General features: G+C 59.9%; 2 protein-coding genes across 3 annotated transcripts; both read left to right on the forward strand.

The window, feature by feature from the left end:
• The first annotated feature begins 7,890 nt into the window (after nt 1-7,890).
• On the forward strand, nt 7,891-12,765 carry APBB3 (amyloid beta precursor protein binding family B member 3). Of its 2 annotated transcripts, XM_049829800.1 has the most exons (12): nt 7,891-8,028; nt 9,055-9,248; nt 9,564-9,640; nt 9,884-9,941; nt 10,123-10,263; nt 10,610-10,737; nt 10,948-11,062; nt 11,149-11,236; nt 11,440-11,523; nt 11,679-11,794; nt 11,964-12,152; nt 12,460-12,765. In XM_049829800.1, exons 1-12 carry the CDS (start codon nt 7,980-7,982, stop codon nt 12,658-12,660), a joined length of 1,440 nt encoding a protein of 479 aa, XP_049685757.1. In that variant the 5' UTR covers nt 7,891-7,979; the 3' UTR covers nt 12,661-12,765. The 2 variants fall into 2 exon arrangements, with proteins under 2 accessions (XP_049685757.1, XP_049685758.1); XM_049829801.1 differs by lacking the exon at nt 11,964-12,152.
• Nucleotides 12,725-14,449, forward strand: SRA1 (steroid receptor RNA activator 1). Its single transcript, XM_049829802.1, has 5 exons — nt 12,725-12,860; nt 13,122-13,247; nt 13,448-13,665; nt 13,809-13,917; nt 14,046-14,449. The coding sequence occupies exons 1-5, from the start codon at nt 12,836-12,838 to the stop codon at nt 14,237-14,239; spliced, it is 672 nt and encodes a 223-aa protein (XP_049685759.1). The 5' UTR covers nt 12,725-12,835; the 3' UTR covers nt 14,240-14,449.
• The last annotated feature ends 132 nt before the right edge of the window (nt 14,450-14,581 follow it).

Below are 14,581 nucleotides of genomic sequence, written 5' to 3' on the forward strand. Positions count from 1 at the left end.
CTCAATCACTCCCCCACAGTGGAATGGGGGAGAGAATCAGAAGGGTGAAAGTGCAATAACTCATGGGTTGAGATAAAGGCAGTGTAATAGGTAAAGCAACAGCTGTGCGCTCAAGCAAAGCAAAATAAGGAATTAATTCACTCCTTCCCATCAGCAGGCTGGTGTTTAGCCATTGCCAGGAAAGCAGGGCTCCATCACGCATAACAGTGACTTGGGAAAACAAATGCCATATCTGCACTTCCTTCTTCTTCCCCAAGCTTTTATTGCTGAGCATGACATCATATGGTGTGGGATATCCCTTTGGTCAGTTGGGTTCAGCTGTCCTGGCTGTGTCATAGAATCATTGTAGCTGGAAAAGACCCTTAAGACCATTGAGTCCAAGTGTTAATGTAACACTGCCAAGTCCACCACTCTTTTAAATACCTCCAGGGATGGTGAATCAGCCACTTTCCTGGGCAGCCTGTTCCAATGCTTTGACAACTCTTTTGGTGAAGAAATTTTTCCTAATATCCAACCTAAACTTCACCTGGTGCAACTTGAGGCTGCTTCCTCTCGTCCTATCACTTGTTACTTGGGAAAAGAGACTGTCACCCACCTCGCTACAACCTCCTGTGGCAGACCTGTGGCAGGTGCACCCACCTGGACAGGAAACGAAACTTCTCCAGACAGGGAGGAGAGGAAAAAACCAAACCCTAGAGGCCACAGGTTGAAAGCCAAACTGTCGGGGGATGCAACGGGTCTGCGAAATGCCTGACAATTTGAGAACAGCGTGACCTTGAGCAGCTTGTAGTGTATCCTTGAAAGTCTGGAAAGATCCAAGAAGAGCGGTACAAAAACAAGATAATGATAAGAAGAACCGTTCTGACGACCTCACCAATCATGAATTGTTAGTTACTAACTAAACCAATCATATACTAACACATACTCTGAAGAAGGGGATAAAAAGGTGTGTTAGAGCAATAAAGTAGCCATTTTCCATGATCTAATACTTGTCATGTCTGTCTCTACCGCAACACCAAACTGACCAATCTGATATGCATCAATACACAAAAGTGTTTACCTTTTGGTCAATGGGGATTAAAATGACCACAGATCAGATTCAACAAGGGTATAAATGAGGCCCCACCAGAGGACATTTTGAGTCAGTCCTTCTCGGAGCAGCAGGTCTGCAGTGGGGCACTCTCCCCTTGGGTCGGGTTACAGCCCTAGGTAACTCCTCAAGGTTGAAAGCCCTCATCTTTTAGGTGAGTGATATGCGCATTTTGAGTCATCATTTTTAAACCTTAAGAATTCTTAAGTCAGCCATGTAGTACTAAGTCCCCTTACATCACTGAGCCTGTGGTTCACTAATGTTATCGGAGTTTTAACTAATTTTTTTACTGAAGAATAAATCTGACTTTTTAACACCTGTTGGATTTGATTGCATGAGCCTCCATAACACCTCCTTCCAGGTAATTGTAAAGAGCAATAAGGTCTCCCCTGAGCTTCCTTTTCTCCAGGCTAAACAACCCCAGTTCCCTCAGCCACTCCTCATAAGACTTAGTCTCTAGACCCTTCAGCAGCTTTGTTGCTCTTCTCTGGACGCACTCCAGCACTTCAGTGTCTTTATTGTAGTGAGGTCTTGCAGTGTCCCCTCCCAACTTCTTGTGCAGCCCCAGCCTGTTCGCTGGTGGGGTGGTGTGAGGAGCAGAAAAGGCCTTGATGCTGTGCAAGCACTGTTCAGCAGTAACTAAAACATCCCTGCATTATCAGCACTGTTTTAGTCACAAATCTAAACCACAGCACTATACCAGCTGCTATGAAGAAAATTAACTCCATCCCAGCCAGACCCCCATACAAGCTGTATTGATTCTCCCAGCGGCAAACATTAATGAGTTGTACAGTCACTTACAGCATGTGTTTCCCCTAACAACTTGCCCATTGTTTATTTTGGCTGTACTGAGAACAGATCTGCTCTGCTCCAGCAACTCTTTCCTCCACCACAAGAAGGACACATGTTTCCTTCAGTCAGATGCTGCTGGGAGCACATTACCTTGTTCCTTGTGCCCTGAACAGGACCAAAAAGGGGAAGAGCAGAAAAACATTTTTCCCTCTTGTCTCCAGTGGGATCTCGTAATGAACTGAAAGTACTTTTGTTTCATTCTACCAGGAACATGAGGGCCACCCATAGACGATCTTGCTCATCAGGCCTTAGGCAGCTGCTGGCAGGGCTGACTCAACCCAGCCACTGTAAAAGCTGTATTTCATTTATTAAGGGAAGACATCAATCGACAGGGACTTTCAGACAGCATCTACTCCAAAAGCAACAGTGGCAATGTAATTTCCGAGGTCTGACAAAATTGTATTTTCATAAGTCAAGGGTCATTATACCCCTAACAACAGGCAAGATGGTACCTGTTAAATTTATTCCCACCAAGAACATCGGGCTTCTGCTGAGAACCTCATCCCTCAAAGATGCTGAGACCCTGTGCTCCCCAACGTCCAAGACAGACCAGCCAAAGGTGTCTCAGGTTGGCTACATATGGCAGGGAGAGCAGAAAGGGCCCAGCACTTCAGTGAGGAGCGATGACCATAGCCCAAGCAGGAGAAGAGAAAGCACCTGTCCCTTGCAGAGAGCAGCAGCCTAAATAAGTCACACTGAGTGTCACTTTATTAGTGAAAACAGGCTGCAGAAATCATGCCAGTGACAAACTACCCACAAGAAAAATGTCAAGTGCTTGATTTTTCCTTTTCCCTCTGACTATCAACCTGTCTGCATGGGCTGTTTTAGCTGTTGCTTGCTCCCACCCAAGGATTGAGCAGGGAGCACACTCACTCCTGCTTTACTACAGCAGAAGACTGGCTTTACTGGTCTTACACAGAATACCCCTGCTAGCCAGCTGTGGAGGGTTTGTCACACTGCCCGCACCCTCAGGAGAAACAGGCAATCTGCCCTGTAGTCAGTGCTGTGAAGGGACAGTAATAACGTCAGGCTCTGGATCAAAAGGGACTGCAGTTAAAAAGGAAAACCAACTCTTGAAGGGGAGTTTGCACTGCAGAGCTGCCATGTAGACAGCCTAGATAGACGCACAAGCTAGAGAGGGCTCCCATCAGCCTTAGCTAGGGCCTGCTATATGCATTTAAGGAATAAGTGCTATATGCACATGTGTTTTTTTCCCTCCCCATCTGAACAGCAAGAAACAACTGAGAGCAAGGGAAGGCCATACTTGTTCCTACCTCTCATTTAAAGAAGTGCTGAGAGATCCCCCTTGTATTGTGAACAGATCTAACTGATAATTGCCCTAGGAAGATAAAATTATGAGTCAAGTCAAGGAGAAATCTTATGCCACCTATCCAGGATTTCATTATTCAGGGCAGAAAAAAAGAGTTCTAGTCTCTAGCCCAGCACCAAAAATGATACCTGCCACTCTATTTCATCTTCAAGCACAAATCAAACCAAACAAAACCCAGACCTCTCTATCTTCAGGGCCAACAGCAGAAAATTATGAGAGCTCTAGAATTACTAGATGTCAGCTACCTTTCCCTAAGGAGTATAAGGGCTTTCCTTATACTGCCTCCTATGAACCAAGGAAAAGCTTCCCCTAGCTCTCCCAGGTAGCTGGCATTCAGCATTTGTCAGCCCCAGAGCCACACAGCATTGCCTGCTGCCTGAAGACAGACAAAACAATGCTAATGTAGGTAATCAATGCCTGCTTGAAGAGGTAAACCAACACTTCAGCAAAAAAAAACAGAAATAAAGGCATCTGTGAAGAGTCTGGGCTTTGCAGAGCTGAGATCAGGCAAAACTGCAGTAGAGCGAGTCCTGCTTCAGATTCCCACTTGCAAGACCCAGAGGCATTATTGGATGATGGCCGGAAGAAGCAGGGGCAGAGTGGTCCCCTCTCCATGCCACCCCCCAGCTCAGGTCCCAGCACAGCATCACTGCTGGGGTTGATGCAGGGCTGCAGCCAGCATGGACAAAGCCAGGCTAATTTGGCTTGATGGCCTAGGAGAAGCGGGGACTGCGAGAAGCCAGTTGTGAGGCTGACACTGGGGTGCACTGTGCAGTGTGGGCAGGGAACTGTGGGCACACTCCTCCATCACTGCCATATCCCTACCCTGCACACATGGGTCTTCATGCAACTGGAAACAGCTCCTAGCCAAATCTCATCCCTCTGATTGAATATTCAAGGAAGCACCCAAAGAGCTGAAAAAAAATTCAGCAAGACATTAAAATCATGAAAGATAAAGTTTCTTAGGGTATTATTTACCTCCAAGTTGATGGAAAGGCTATCCTGCTCATTTGGCCTCATTTGCCATATTCCCAAGGAGGTACATAAACTGCGCAATGCCCCACTTCACAGACTCACCGGGATTCCTCAGAGACAGCAGCCCTCTTTTCCACTACACTGACATCTGAAAATACACTTTTCCAATGCTAAAGACTTGCCTCTTTGTTTGGGGTTGGGAATGGGTTTCTTATTAGACAGAGGATCATACCCTTGCCCCCACCGTCTCCAGCCCACCCCAAGCCCAGACATTGAAGTAACACACCACAGACCTCTAAAATGGAGACCCCAATTTTAGGCTTACCCCAGGCATTAACAAAATCAGGACACATTACATGGCAAACGACTTGGGCAGCAGACCATCAATTTAAGCCATGGTTTAAGGGGTTTTACCTTAGAGGTAACTGAGTCTGGTGAACTGTAGAAACCAGGGCATGGCCCATCCCTGATTCTGCAGAAAACACCTGGGGAAACCTTGCCCAGGGTCTTCTTGCCTGTCCCGTGCACTGGCTGGTCTACCTGGGAGATGGCCAACCACCCATGCATGTGTGCATGCACATTTACAGACTCTGAGCATGGGTTTCTGGTGGCCAGCACCCAGACCCTCAGGTCCCTCACACCGTACATGGCTTTGCCGTACTGGGCATCAAGATCTCTTGCCCTACTGAGCAGCTGGTTCAGTCTGAGGTTCACCAGCTGGTCAAAAACACAGGCTTGGAATGGGGAGCACAATCACACAGAAGAAATGTGATTTAATAAGAGTATAGGACAGCCTGCAGTGATGAAACAAGATGCTTAGGCAGGCAAGTATATCTACCACTGTTTACATGCCACCGAACCCTTTTCTCCCTTTTCTTTCTGTTTTCCCATGCTTGTTCCTCCCCTGACCCCCCCCCCCTTTCCCTTCCTACATCTATTCCCCTAAACATCCTATATGAAATTTCATACATCCCCAGGTTCTGCTCTGCACCATCCCACCAACCCCAAATTCTCCTCCCTTTGCATCCCACCATAAGTCTTATATCACTATAGGCCATCATTGCCCTTAAGCTTCATGACCATTATGGGTTTGTGTGGCAGGGGTTTTGGTAGCGGGGGAGGGGCCGCAGGGGTGGCTCCTGAGAGAAGCTGATCGAAGCTCCCCCAGCTCCCAGTTGGACCTGCTGCTGGCCAAGGCCAAACCCATCAGCAGTGGTGGTAATGCCTCTGAGAGAAGGTATTAAGAAGGGGAATCCCCAGTGAGTTGGGGGAATGGAATGTGAGAGGAGCCCCTCTGCCAATACCAAGGTCAGTGAAGAAGGAGGGGGAAGAGGTGCGCCAGAGGAGGGGATGCCCCCGCAGCCTGCAGTGAGGCGGCAGGCTGTCACCCCCAACCCGTGGAGGTGAGCGGGGGAGCAGATGCCCCTGAAGATGGCCATGACTCTGTGGGAAAGCCCGCACTGGAGCAGTGCATGGCTGAAGATCGGCCCGTGGAAAGGACCCATGCCAGGGAAGTTTGTGAGGAAATGTAGCCCGCAGGAAGGACCCACGTTGGAGGAGTTGGTGAAGGTCTGTCTCCCACAGGAGGGACGGACCCCACAGCAGAGCAGGGGCCGAGTGCAGAGTCCTCCTCCCCCTGAGGAGGAAGGAGCAGCAGAGACAAGGGGTAAGTAACCCACCCCAGCCCCCGTCCCCCGTTCCCCTGTGGGGAAGAGAACAGGGAGTTGGGTGAAGCGGGAAGGCAGGAGGGCTGGGGGGAAGCTCTTCTCAGGTTGGGTTTTACTTCCTAATATCCTTGGTTTGATTTGATTGGTAGTCAATTAAATTGATTTTGTTTCTTCCCCAAGCTGAGCCTGTCTTTTGCCCATGACCGTAAGTGGGGAGTGATCCCTCCCTGTCCTTGTCTCAACCCAGGAGCCTTTCTTTATATTTCCTCCTCATCCCACCGGGGCCGGGGATGGGGTGGGGGAGGAGTGAGTGAGCAGCTGTGTGGTGCTTTGTTACTGGCTGGGCTGAAACCTGACAATGGCATTGCCAGGAAAGAGAGTTGCCTTCAGTAAGTCACCTTGGTGGGCTTTGCTGAGCAGGAAGAGGAGTGGGAACAGTTTATGTCAGGGTTGCTGCCTCCTGCCTGATCAGCCAAGCTCAGTTTTTGGAATTGAAATGCATACTGAACTAAGGACAAGGAGACAAGTGTGGCAGAGGATGCCACAGTGTTACAAGTCACCATAAGGTTGTTCCTGGTAGGGGCGAGCTCACTCCTGGGCACTGGAGAAAGGAAGCATCACTTGGTATGGGCAAAGCAGGGGTCAAGGTAAAGCCCACAACCCCCTCTGACTCCCATCGCCTCAGACAAGTCTGAATGCAGGAAGCCATGGGTTAGGCAAAACATGTCCCAAGGACACGGTGCTTGAATAGGGTCTCAGAAATCTGACTAGCTCTGGATGGATGCAGAAGAAATAGCTTGTAGCCAAAAAAGCAGATGCCAACAGAAGATACAGAAATGATTGTGGACAACTACAAAGTTGGACTATGCAGCTGGTGCCTTTCTTAGGCCAGTATATGTGAGCAAGGTTAAAACATGGGTAGGAGGGAAGGGTGTCTCACAAAATTAGGGGCATGTTAGCCCACAGAGCACATAAATGAGGCCAAGAGGCAATGCCTCGCTGAAAGAGAGGAAACAGGCATGGAAAATTCATTTTGCACTTCCAAAACCTTCAGTCTCTGTGGACAACTGTGCATGGAAAGAAGCAGGGCAGCTGAGGTGGCATGGGAGGCTTTCAAGGACACAGGCTACATCCAGGACTACTAGCTTCTGGCTCTGAAGAAGGAAAGGTTAAGTGGCCATGATGGACTTTTGGACATGCCACAGATAGCAAACCATCTTGGAATGGATAGCAAACCACAGGTTGTCAGGCACCTGTGCCTTGGAAGGACTTTGTCCCTAGCAGCACATGGGGAGCTCCATGAGGGAACTGAGGTGTACAACAAATGTCTTCAGAGCTTCTGTCCCTGGGTAGAGCACCAACCAGGATTGTCAGCTCAAGGTAGCACAGAAAACAGAAGTCTCAAGCTGGAGATGCAAAGCTCTCAGCCTCTGGTGAGAAGGGGAAGATGACCAGCATGCACGTTTAGGTGTCTTCATACTGACTGAAGGAGGTTGGACTGCAGGTGGAGGGAAATGGGAGGACCTGAGCATGCGTGGAAGAGAATGAATGTGGAATAAGCGTGGAGGTGGAGGACTAAGGGTGGCCTGTGGGGAATGGGAGGAGAATGGAGGAAATCTAAGGGTGCGTGGAGGGGGAGGGACCAAACCTAAGGGCTCAAGGGGCTGACCTGGACCCGCTACTGCAGTCGGAAGCCTCCTTTCCTGCCCCCAAATGCCCCTTCCCTGCTCCAGTGTCCCATTTTCTGCACCGAAACGCCCAAAGGACCTCACCACCCCTCGGGGCTCCGGTAACCCCGCCGGGCACCCAGACACCCAACACCGCCGAGACGTCCCCTCCCGCACTCTAGGGCTCCAGCTCACACCCACCCCCCTCCTCGGTCCTTTCCCCGCCCTGGCAGCCCCTCCCGTTCCCGCCCGCCGCCCTCCCGTCCGTCTGCTCGGCGGCCCGCCCCGCCCCGCCCCGGCCCCGCCCGGGCCCCTCCCCTCCCACCGCAGCCGCCGCTGGGTCCGGGCCTGGGGAGGCGGTGGGCCGGGGGGGCCGCGCAGGGGCGGGCGCCGGGGCCATGCTGGGCAAGGACTACATGCTGGCCATCGTCCTCGTCAACTGCGACGGTCAGCCGCACCGCCGGGGGGGGGGGGAGGCTGCGCTGCGGGGTGCGAGGCCGGGGCGGGGGTGCGGGGCCCGCGGGCTGAAGCGGCGGCCAAGTGGGGGCCGGGGCCGGGGCCGTGTGCGGGGCCCGCGGACTGAAGCGGCGGCCGCGCCCCGGCGCTGTCCGCGGTGCTGAACGCGGGCGGCGGCGGCCTGCGCCGGGGACGCCCGCCCGGCCCGCGCCGCCTCCCCGCCCCTCCCAAGGTCGCAGGGGTGCCGCCGTGTCCCCGCCTAGCCCCGCCCCGCCCTCCCGCCCGCCGGGGGTCCCGCGGGGCGCGGGGGTCGCAGCCGTGGACCGCCGCAGAGCGCCCGGCCCCCCCCGCCCCTCCGGCAGCACAGCCGCGGGGGGACGAGCACCCACGAGGGGTGCGCCGGGCCCTGCGGGTTTCGGGCTGCCGTTCTCGGGAGCAGAGCTCGCCGCTGCGCTGCACCACGGGCTCATTTCCGTGCCCTCTCCGGGGCTTGGGGCGCAGGGCGGAGGGGGTTAATCCGCCCCTCCTAGCTGCAACCCTCCAAGGGTGCTTTCCTCCTGCCCCGGGCCCTTCCTCCCCCGGCCGAGCTGGGAAGAAGCCGGTCTCGGGCACCCTGGGGTGTTGGCAGAGGGCTGGGCACCGCATGCTGGCAGGGGGAGCTCTGGGCTGGCAGCCCCGGGCCCTGCCTGGGGCACGCAGCAGGGTGCCTTCCTTGGCAGGCTCAGGCTGCCCGTATTCTGGTGCCCCCGCCGGGGCCACCCCACCCCTCCGGGGAGCAATGAGGCAGCTGCCCACACTGATCACCCGCCTGGGGTCCACCACTACCGTAGCCTCTCTGGCTTCTCGCCAAGCCTACCCTGGCCCCGTGCTTCTCTCCTGGGCTGCGTGCCCAGCCGCGCACCCAGAGGCAACCACAGGACCCTTTCACTGATGGGTGAAGCTGCTCACTTCTCAGGGCACCCTGCGGCTGGGGGGACCTTCCCCCCGCCCCTTGTCTCACACTTTCCATCTGCACAGACAACCTCTGGAGCGACCAGAGCCTGGAGACAGACCCCGACCTCCCGCCAGGCTGGAGGAAAATCCATGACTCTCTGGGCACCTACTACTGGCATGTGCCAACTGGAACGACGCAGTGGCAGCACCCCACACGCACCAACACCGGCCCAGGAGGGTGCACGGAGACTGATGGAGAGGAGACACTCCAGGGAATGGTAGGGGATGTGGGCGGGGGGGAAGGGGCTGTGTGCTGGTATTGGATCCCAGCCTGCTGGCAGGAGCCTGCTGAAGGGCCCTCTGGGCATCGCTGGTCCAGCCTCCCCTTGGAGCTGGCCTGTCTCTGTCACTCCAAAGTCCTGCTCAGCCCATTCCTGGCCAGGGTTAAGCTCCTTGAAAGGCTCCAGCAGGCCCCACACTGGCCTCCTCCTGGCTACATGGGATGCCCACTGCTGTCCTGGAAGGCAAGGGTCCTACCTGGTGCCTCCTGTCAGCCTCTCTGCTGCCCTCACCCCTTTCCTCTTCTCTCCCAGGACTGCCAGACCCCCGCGGCCAACCACGCGGCAAAGGACAGGCCCATTCCCAGCCCCATGGCTTCACTGTCCAAGAGGTAGGGTTGTCCATGTGCTGGCTTGTGGGGCACTGTTGACCCTTGACCACTGCTGGGTGCTGGGCCCCCAGTGCCCCCCACCAGAGCAGCCCCACACATTGAAGCCAGCAGGACCATGCTGGTCACCTCCATGGGATGCTTCCCAGCTGGTGGCATGGGAGTCTGCTGGTGGCGCTTCCCTGGGTGGCCCAGGTCTGTGCTGCTGAGTGGAAGCCGTCCCCTCACCAACCCATCCCTCTACAGGACCTCGCTGCCGTGGCACGGAGATGACTTTCAGCACAGCACAGAGCCTGGCTCCAAGGTACCGCACCCAGGGGCTTCACTGCGGCATTGTGGGCTGGTGCTGGCAGAGGGGGCAGGCAGCAGCTGGCAGGGACAGGGGTGGGAGCAAGAGCAGGGGTGACCACAGTGGCACGGCGAGGGGCATGGGATGGGTGTGGCTGTGCTATCTGGGCACCGAAGCCCTGTATGTCTCTGCTCAGTGCTTTGCCGTGCGCTCTTTGGGCTGGGTGGAGATCCCTGAGGAGGACCTGGCACCCGGCAAGAGCAGCATCGCCGTCAACAACTGCATCCAGCAACTCTCCAACAGCAAGGGCGAGGGCTCTGTGGAGAACCGGGGCAAGGTGAGAGCCTGGGATGGTGCTGCCAGGCAGGGTCCCAACCCAGGGCCACTGCTGCTGAGGCTGGCTGTCCCCACCGATGGGGACTATGCCTGGGGGAGAGGGCAGGGACCAGATCCTGTGGCAGAGTCAACTCTCTGCACAGGGCATCCATGCAGTGGTCCCAGCTGTGCGGCAGGTGGCTCTGAGAGGGCTGCCCCTTGGAGACAGCGCCAGGGGTGCCTGGGTGGGCTGTCGCCATGCTCAGGGCTGAGTAGGCTGGGGGGACCTGGGTGTCCCTACATGTGGGCTGGATGCTGGGGACGCCCAGGCCGTCTGCTAGGCTGAGGGAGCTGCTGACCCTCTGCAGGGCCAGGACCTGGTGATGATCCTGAAGAAGGACACCATGATCCTGGTGGACCCCCTCGACCGCAGCCTCATCCACCGCCAACCCATCCTCAACATCCGCGTCTGGGGTGTTGGCTGCAACAACGGCAGGTGCCGGGGGCCGGGGCAGAGCTGGGGGCTGGGGGGTGGCTCTGACTGCTGAGGGGCGAAGGCACCCCAGCAGTAACCTGTCCCCTCTCCTCCCTCCCCGACTGCTGCCGTGGCTGCAGGGACAGGTAAGTGGGTGAGGGATCAAGAGTCAGCGCAGAGATGGGGGGCTGCCTCAGCCAGGGTCTTACTCTGTTGCTTGTGGCCTTGCAGAGACTTCGCCTTCGTGGCCAGTGACAAGGACACCTGTGTCCTCAAGTGTCACGTCTTCCACTGCAACGTGCCCGCCAAGGGCATCGCCAAGGCCCTGCACGAGATGTGCTCCAAGGTGGGATGCAGGGGCCCTGGCGGGTGTGGGCACAGCCCAGGAGTCTCGGGGGCAAGGGGAGGCACTGGGGCCCCCGTCTCTTGCAGATTGTGGCTGAGCGAGCCATAGCGAGCAGTGGACTGCCACACGCTGCCACACTGGAGCCCGTGTCCACCGAGGACCTGCCGCTGCAAGGTACCGTCCCCCCGGCGCTGCCGGCTGCTTCCACTGCCCACGGTCCACCCTCAGGCAGTGGGATGCCCAGCAGCCAGCACCCTTTGGCCTGCCCAGCTGTGTCCCCGGGGTCCTCGGAGATGGGGGCAGGGGGGGAGGACGTAGTGGGGGTAAATGTGGCGGGGGACATGAGGGGGTCCTCCCCACCTCTCCTGTTCCGGCAGTGGATATCCTGGAAGCGGTGAGGCAGTCGATACAGACTTATGAGGCGCTGTACATCGGCAGCCTGCCTGTGCCCAGGGCCATGGGTAAGTGCCGCCAGCCCCGCCTCAGGTGGGGGATGCCCGAGAACCCTGCGCTGTGGGGCAGCCAAGCAGCCCGTGGGGCTGGCTGGCAGCACCCTGCCTGCAGCGTGCCCACAGCTGGGGCAGGGGCCGATGGGACGGGGTCTCCCGCTCCCCAGGGATGGACGTACTGAACGAGGCCATTGAGAAGCTGACGAGGGGCCCCGGGCGGGAGCGCTGGACGCCCTCCCTCATCCGCGTGTCTGACACGGCCATGAGGGTGCACCCCGCACAGGTGGGGAGGGGGACAGGGGGCTCCGGCCGAAGCAGGCACCCTGCTGCCGCTGCAGTGGGACAGGCTCCTCCTGTGGGGGGCCCAGCCTCCCAGCAGAGGGGACCTAGTGGGGGTGGCAGGGCCGCCTGGGCCACGGCCAGGGGTGGATGGGCCCACGGGGTCCCCGCAGGAGGACGAGGAGGAGGCGGCGGCGCACATCTGGGAGTGCCAGGTGCGCTACGTGACCTTCCTGGGGGTGGGCCGGGACGCCCACACCTTCGCGCTCATTGTGGACACGGGGCAACGCTTCCAGTGTGCGGCCTTCTGGTGCGAGCCCGACGCCGGCACCATCTCGGAGGCGGTGCAGGCAGCCTGCATGGTGAGTACTGCCGGCGTGGCCCTCGACACACACCCCCTCCCCCCGGCTTCCCGGCCCTCCGGGGGTGGCCGGAGGAGGTGAGGCCTGGCGTAGGGGGAGGGCGAAGCTGGGCCCCCGGGTGGGACGCCCGACCCTGGGGAGGGCAGCCGGGGCAGGAGGGAGCTGACCCCGCGGGGCCGCGCCCAGCCGCACGGCCGCGCCGTGTCCGGTCACGTCGGAGCCCACGGCCGCGCCGTGTCGCGTCCCACCCCGCGGCCGCGCCGCGCGTCAGCCCCGTGCCCCGCTCTGTCCCCTCGCGTCCCCGCAGGTGCAGTACCAGAAGTGCCTGGTGGCCGCCGCACCGGGGGCCAAGGCGAAGGCTGCCACAGCCGGCGGCGACGCTGCCGGCGGGGCGGCCAAGGCGAGCGGGGGCAGCGGAGGGGCGGCGGGGTCCGGTTCCCGCAAGCGGGGCCTCTTCTCCTTCCTGGAGGCCTTCCGCCTCAGGCGAGCCCTCCTCCACACCCCATAGGGGGCCGGGGCGGGGGCCGGGGCCGAGGGCCGGAGGTCCCGGCCCCGGCCCCCGGCCCCCGCCCCGGCCCCGGTCTCCCCTGCGGGGCGGGGACAGGGGAAGCACCGCCCCTTCCAGCACCGCCCCGCCCCGCCCCATCAGGCGGAAGGGGCGGGGCCGGGCGTGACGTGGCGGGATGGCGGAGCTCTACGTGAGGCCGGGTGAGGGGGCGCGAGCGAACTTCCGGGGCGGTGGGGAGTGGGGGGGCGGGTGCAGGGGCTCGGGGGGGGGGGGGGGAGCACTGGGGGGGGGCGCGGGGCGCGCCCCGTCCGGGCGAGGGGGCCCGGGAGGGCCATGCCGGGGGAGGGAGAGCCGCACCCTGGCGCAGGGGCCGGGGTCCCGCGTCCGGGGGCTGGGGGGCGTCCCCTCGCCCACCCCCCTCCCCCCACCCAGGGGTCTCACCGTGGCCTTTGCTGCCGCAGGGAACCAGGAGCGTGGCTGGAACGACCCCCCCCAGTTTTCCTACGGGCTGCAGGCGCAGGCCGGGGGGGCCAGGCGAACCCCGCTCACCCGCCGGGCCCCCCCTCCGGCTGCGGGGGCCCCCCCAGGTCAGCACCCGCAAAGCCTTCCCCGCCCAGCCGGGGGGGGTGGGGGGGGAGGACCAGCGGCAGCCCCCCGGGCTGCTGGCGCCCGCGGGGACCCCCTCCCCTCCTCCGCGGGCTCGGCCCCCCTTCCCGCTCGGGCCCGGTGGGACCCGCGGGCCGGCGCCGGGCTAACGCGGCTCTGCGCCGGCGCCTCTTCCCCACAGGTGCTCTTGCAGACCCGGCCGGAGCCCCCGCCGGCTCCCCGGCGCCGCCCCCCCGGGCGCTGGGGCCGCCCCCCCTCGGGGCCGTCGGCCCTGCCCCGCGGGCGGAGGGCGGGAGGCCGAGCGCCGCAGCCAGGCCGGAGGAGAGCGGCGTCCCCGCCGCCGCCGCGGTCCTCGCCCCGCTGCGGGAGGCCCTTGCCGCCTGCCGCCCCACGGTGCAGGTGAGGCCCCGGCCCCCGCCGCCAGCTCTGCCGCGGGCGCGGGAGGGGCAGCAAGGCGGGGCCTGCCTCTCGTGGGGCGAGGAGAGCCGCCCCTGGCCCCTGGGGGGACTCCCCGCTGCTCCAGCTCACAGCTCTGCTTCCAGAAACAAGTGTGCGACGACATCGGGCGGCGGCTGACGGTGCTGGGGGACGCCTGGGCTCAGGGAAAGCTGTCGGCCCCAGTGAGGAAGAGGATGGGCCTCCTGGTGCGAGGTGAGGGGCAACGGGGGGGGGGGGGGGGGGGGGGGGGCTGCCTGGGGGCCGGCGGCAGGCCGTCGGGCAAGGGAGCGCCGGCGGGAAGGCTGACCCCGCGCCACCGAGGGGGTCTGCTGTCCTGGCAGAGCTGCAGCAACAGCACTGGGATGTGGCTGACGAGATCCATCGCTCGCTCATGGTGGACCACGTGAACGAGGTGAGCCAGTGGCTGGTGGGCGTCAAGCGCCTGATCGCTGAGACGAGGAGCCTGCCTGCTGCAGAGTCGGCTGCGGTGACGGACGGCAGCACCGAGGACGGGCCTGGCCAGGAGGACCCCTGATGCCGGGGGCGGGGCTGCAGACTGCGAGCACAGCAGCCCAGGCCTGGGGCCACCGACAGGAGAAGAGCCCCTCCTGCCTGAGTGGGTCTGGGCATCTCCTTTGCCTCCCAATCCTCACCCAGGAAAAGGGGATTTTAATCATTGTGACATTTTAGTGGCGATTTACTTCATGACGTTTAATAAAACGGCAGTAACCTGCCTCTGGCTGTAGCCTGCTCTGGAGTTCTGGCACCAGATGGGTCCTGGTTCTCTCCCAGGAGCAGCAGGAGACGGGATGGCTGGGCAAGGCCACAGCAGTTTTGGGCTTGGCCAAGGGGCTCTGGCCCTGGCAGGGCATTCCCA

The sequence above is a fragment of the Accipiter gentilis genome, chromosome 26 (assembly GCF_929443795.1).
Source record: "Accipiter gentilis chromosome 26, bAccGen1.1, whole genome shotgun sequence".
Lineage (NCBI taxonomy): Eukaryota > Metazoa > Chordata > Aves > Accipitriformes > Accipitridae > Astur > Astur gentilis.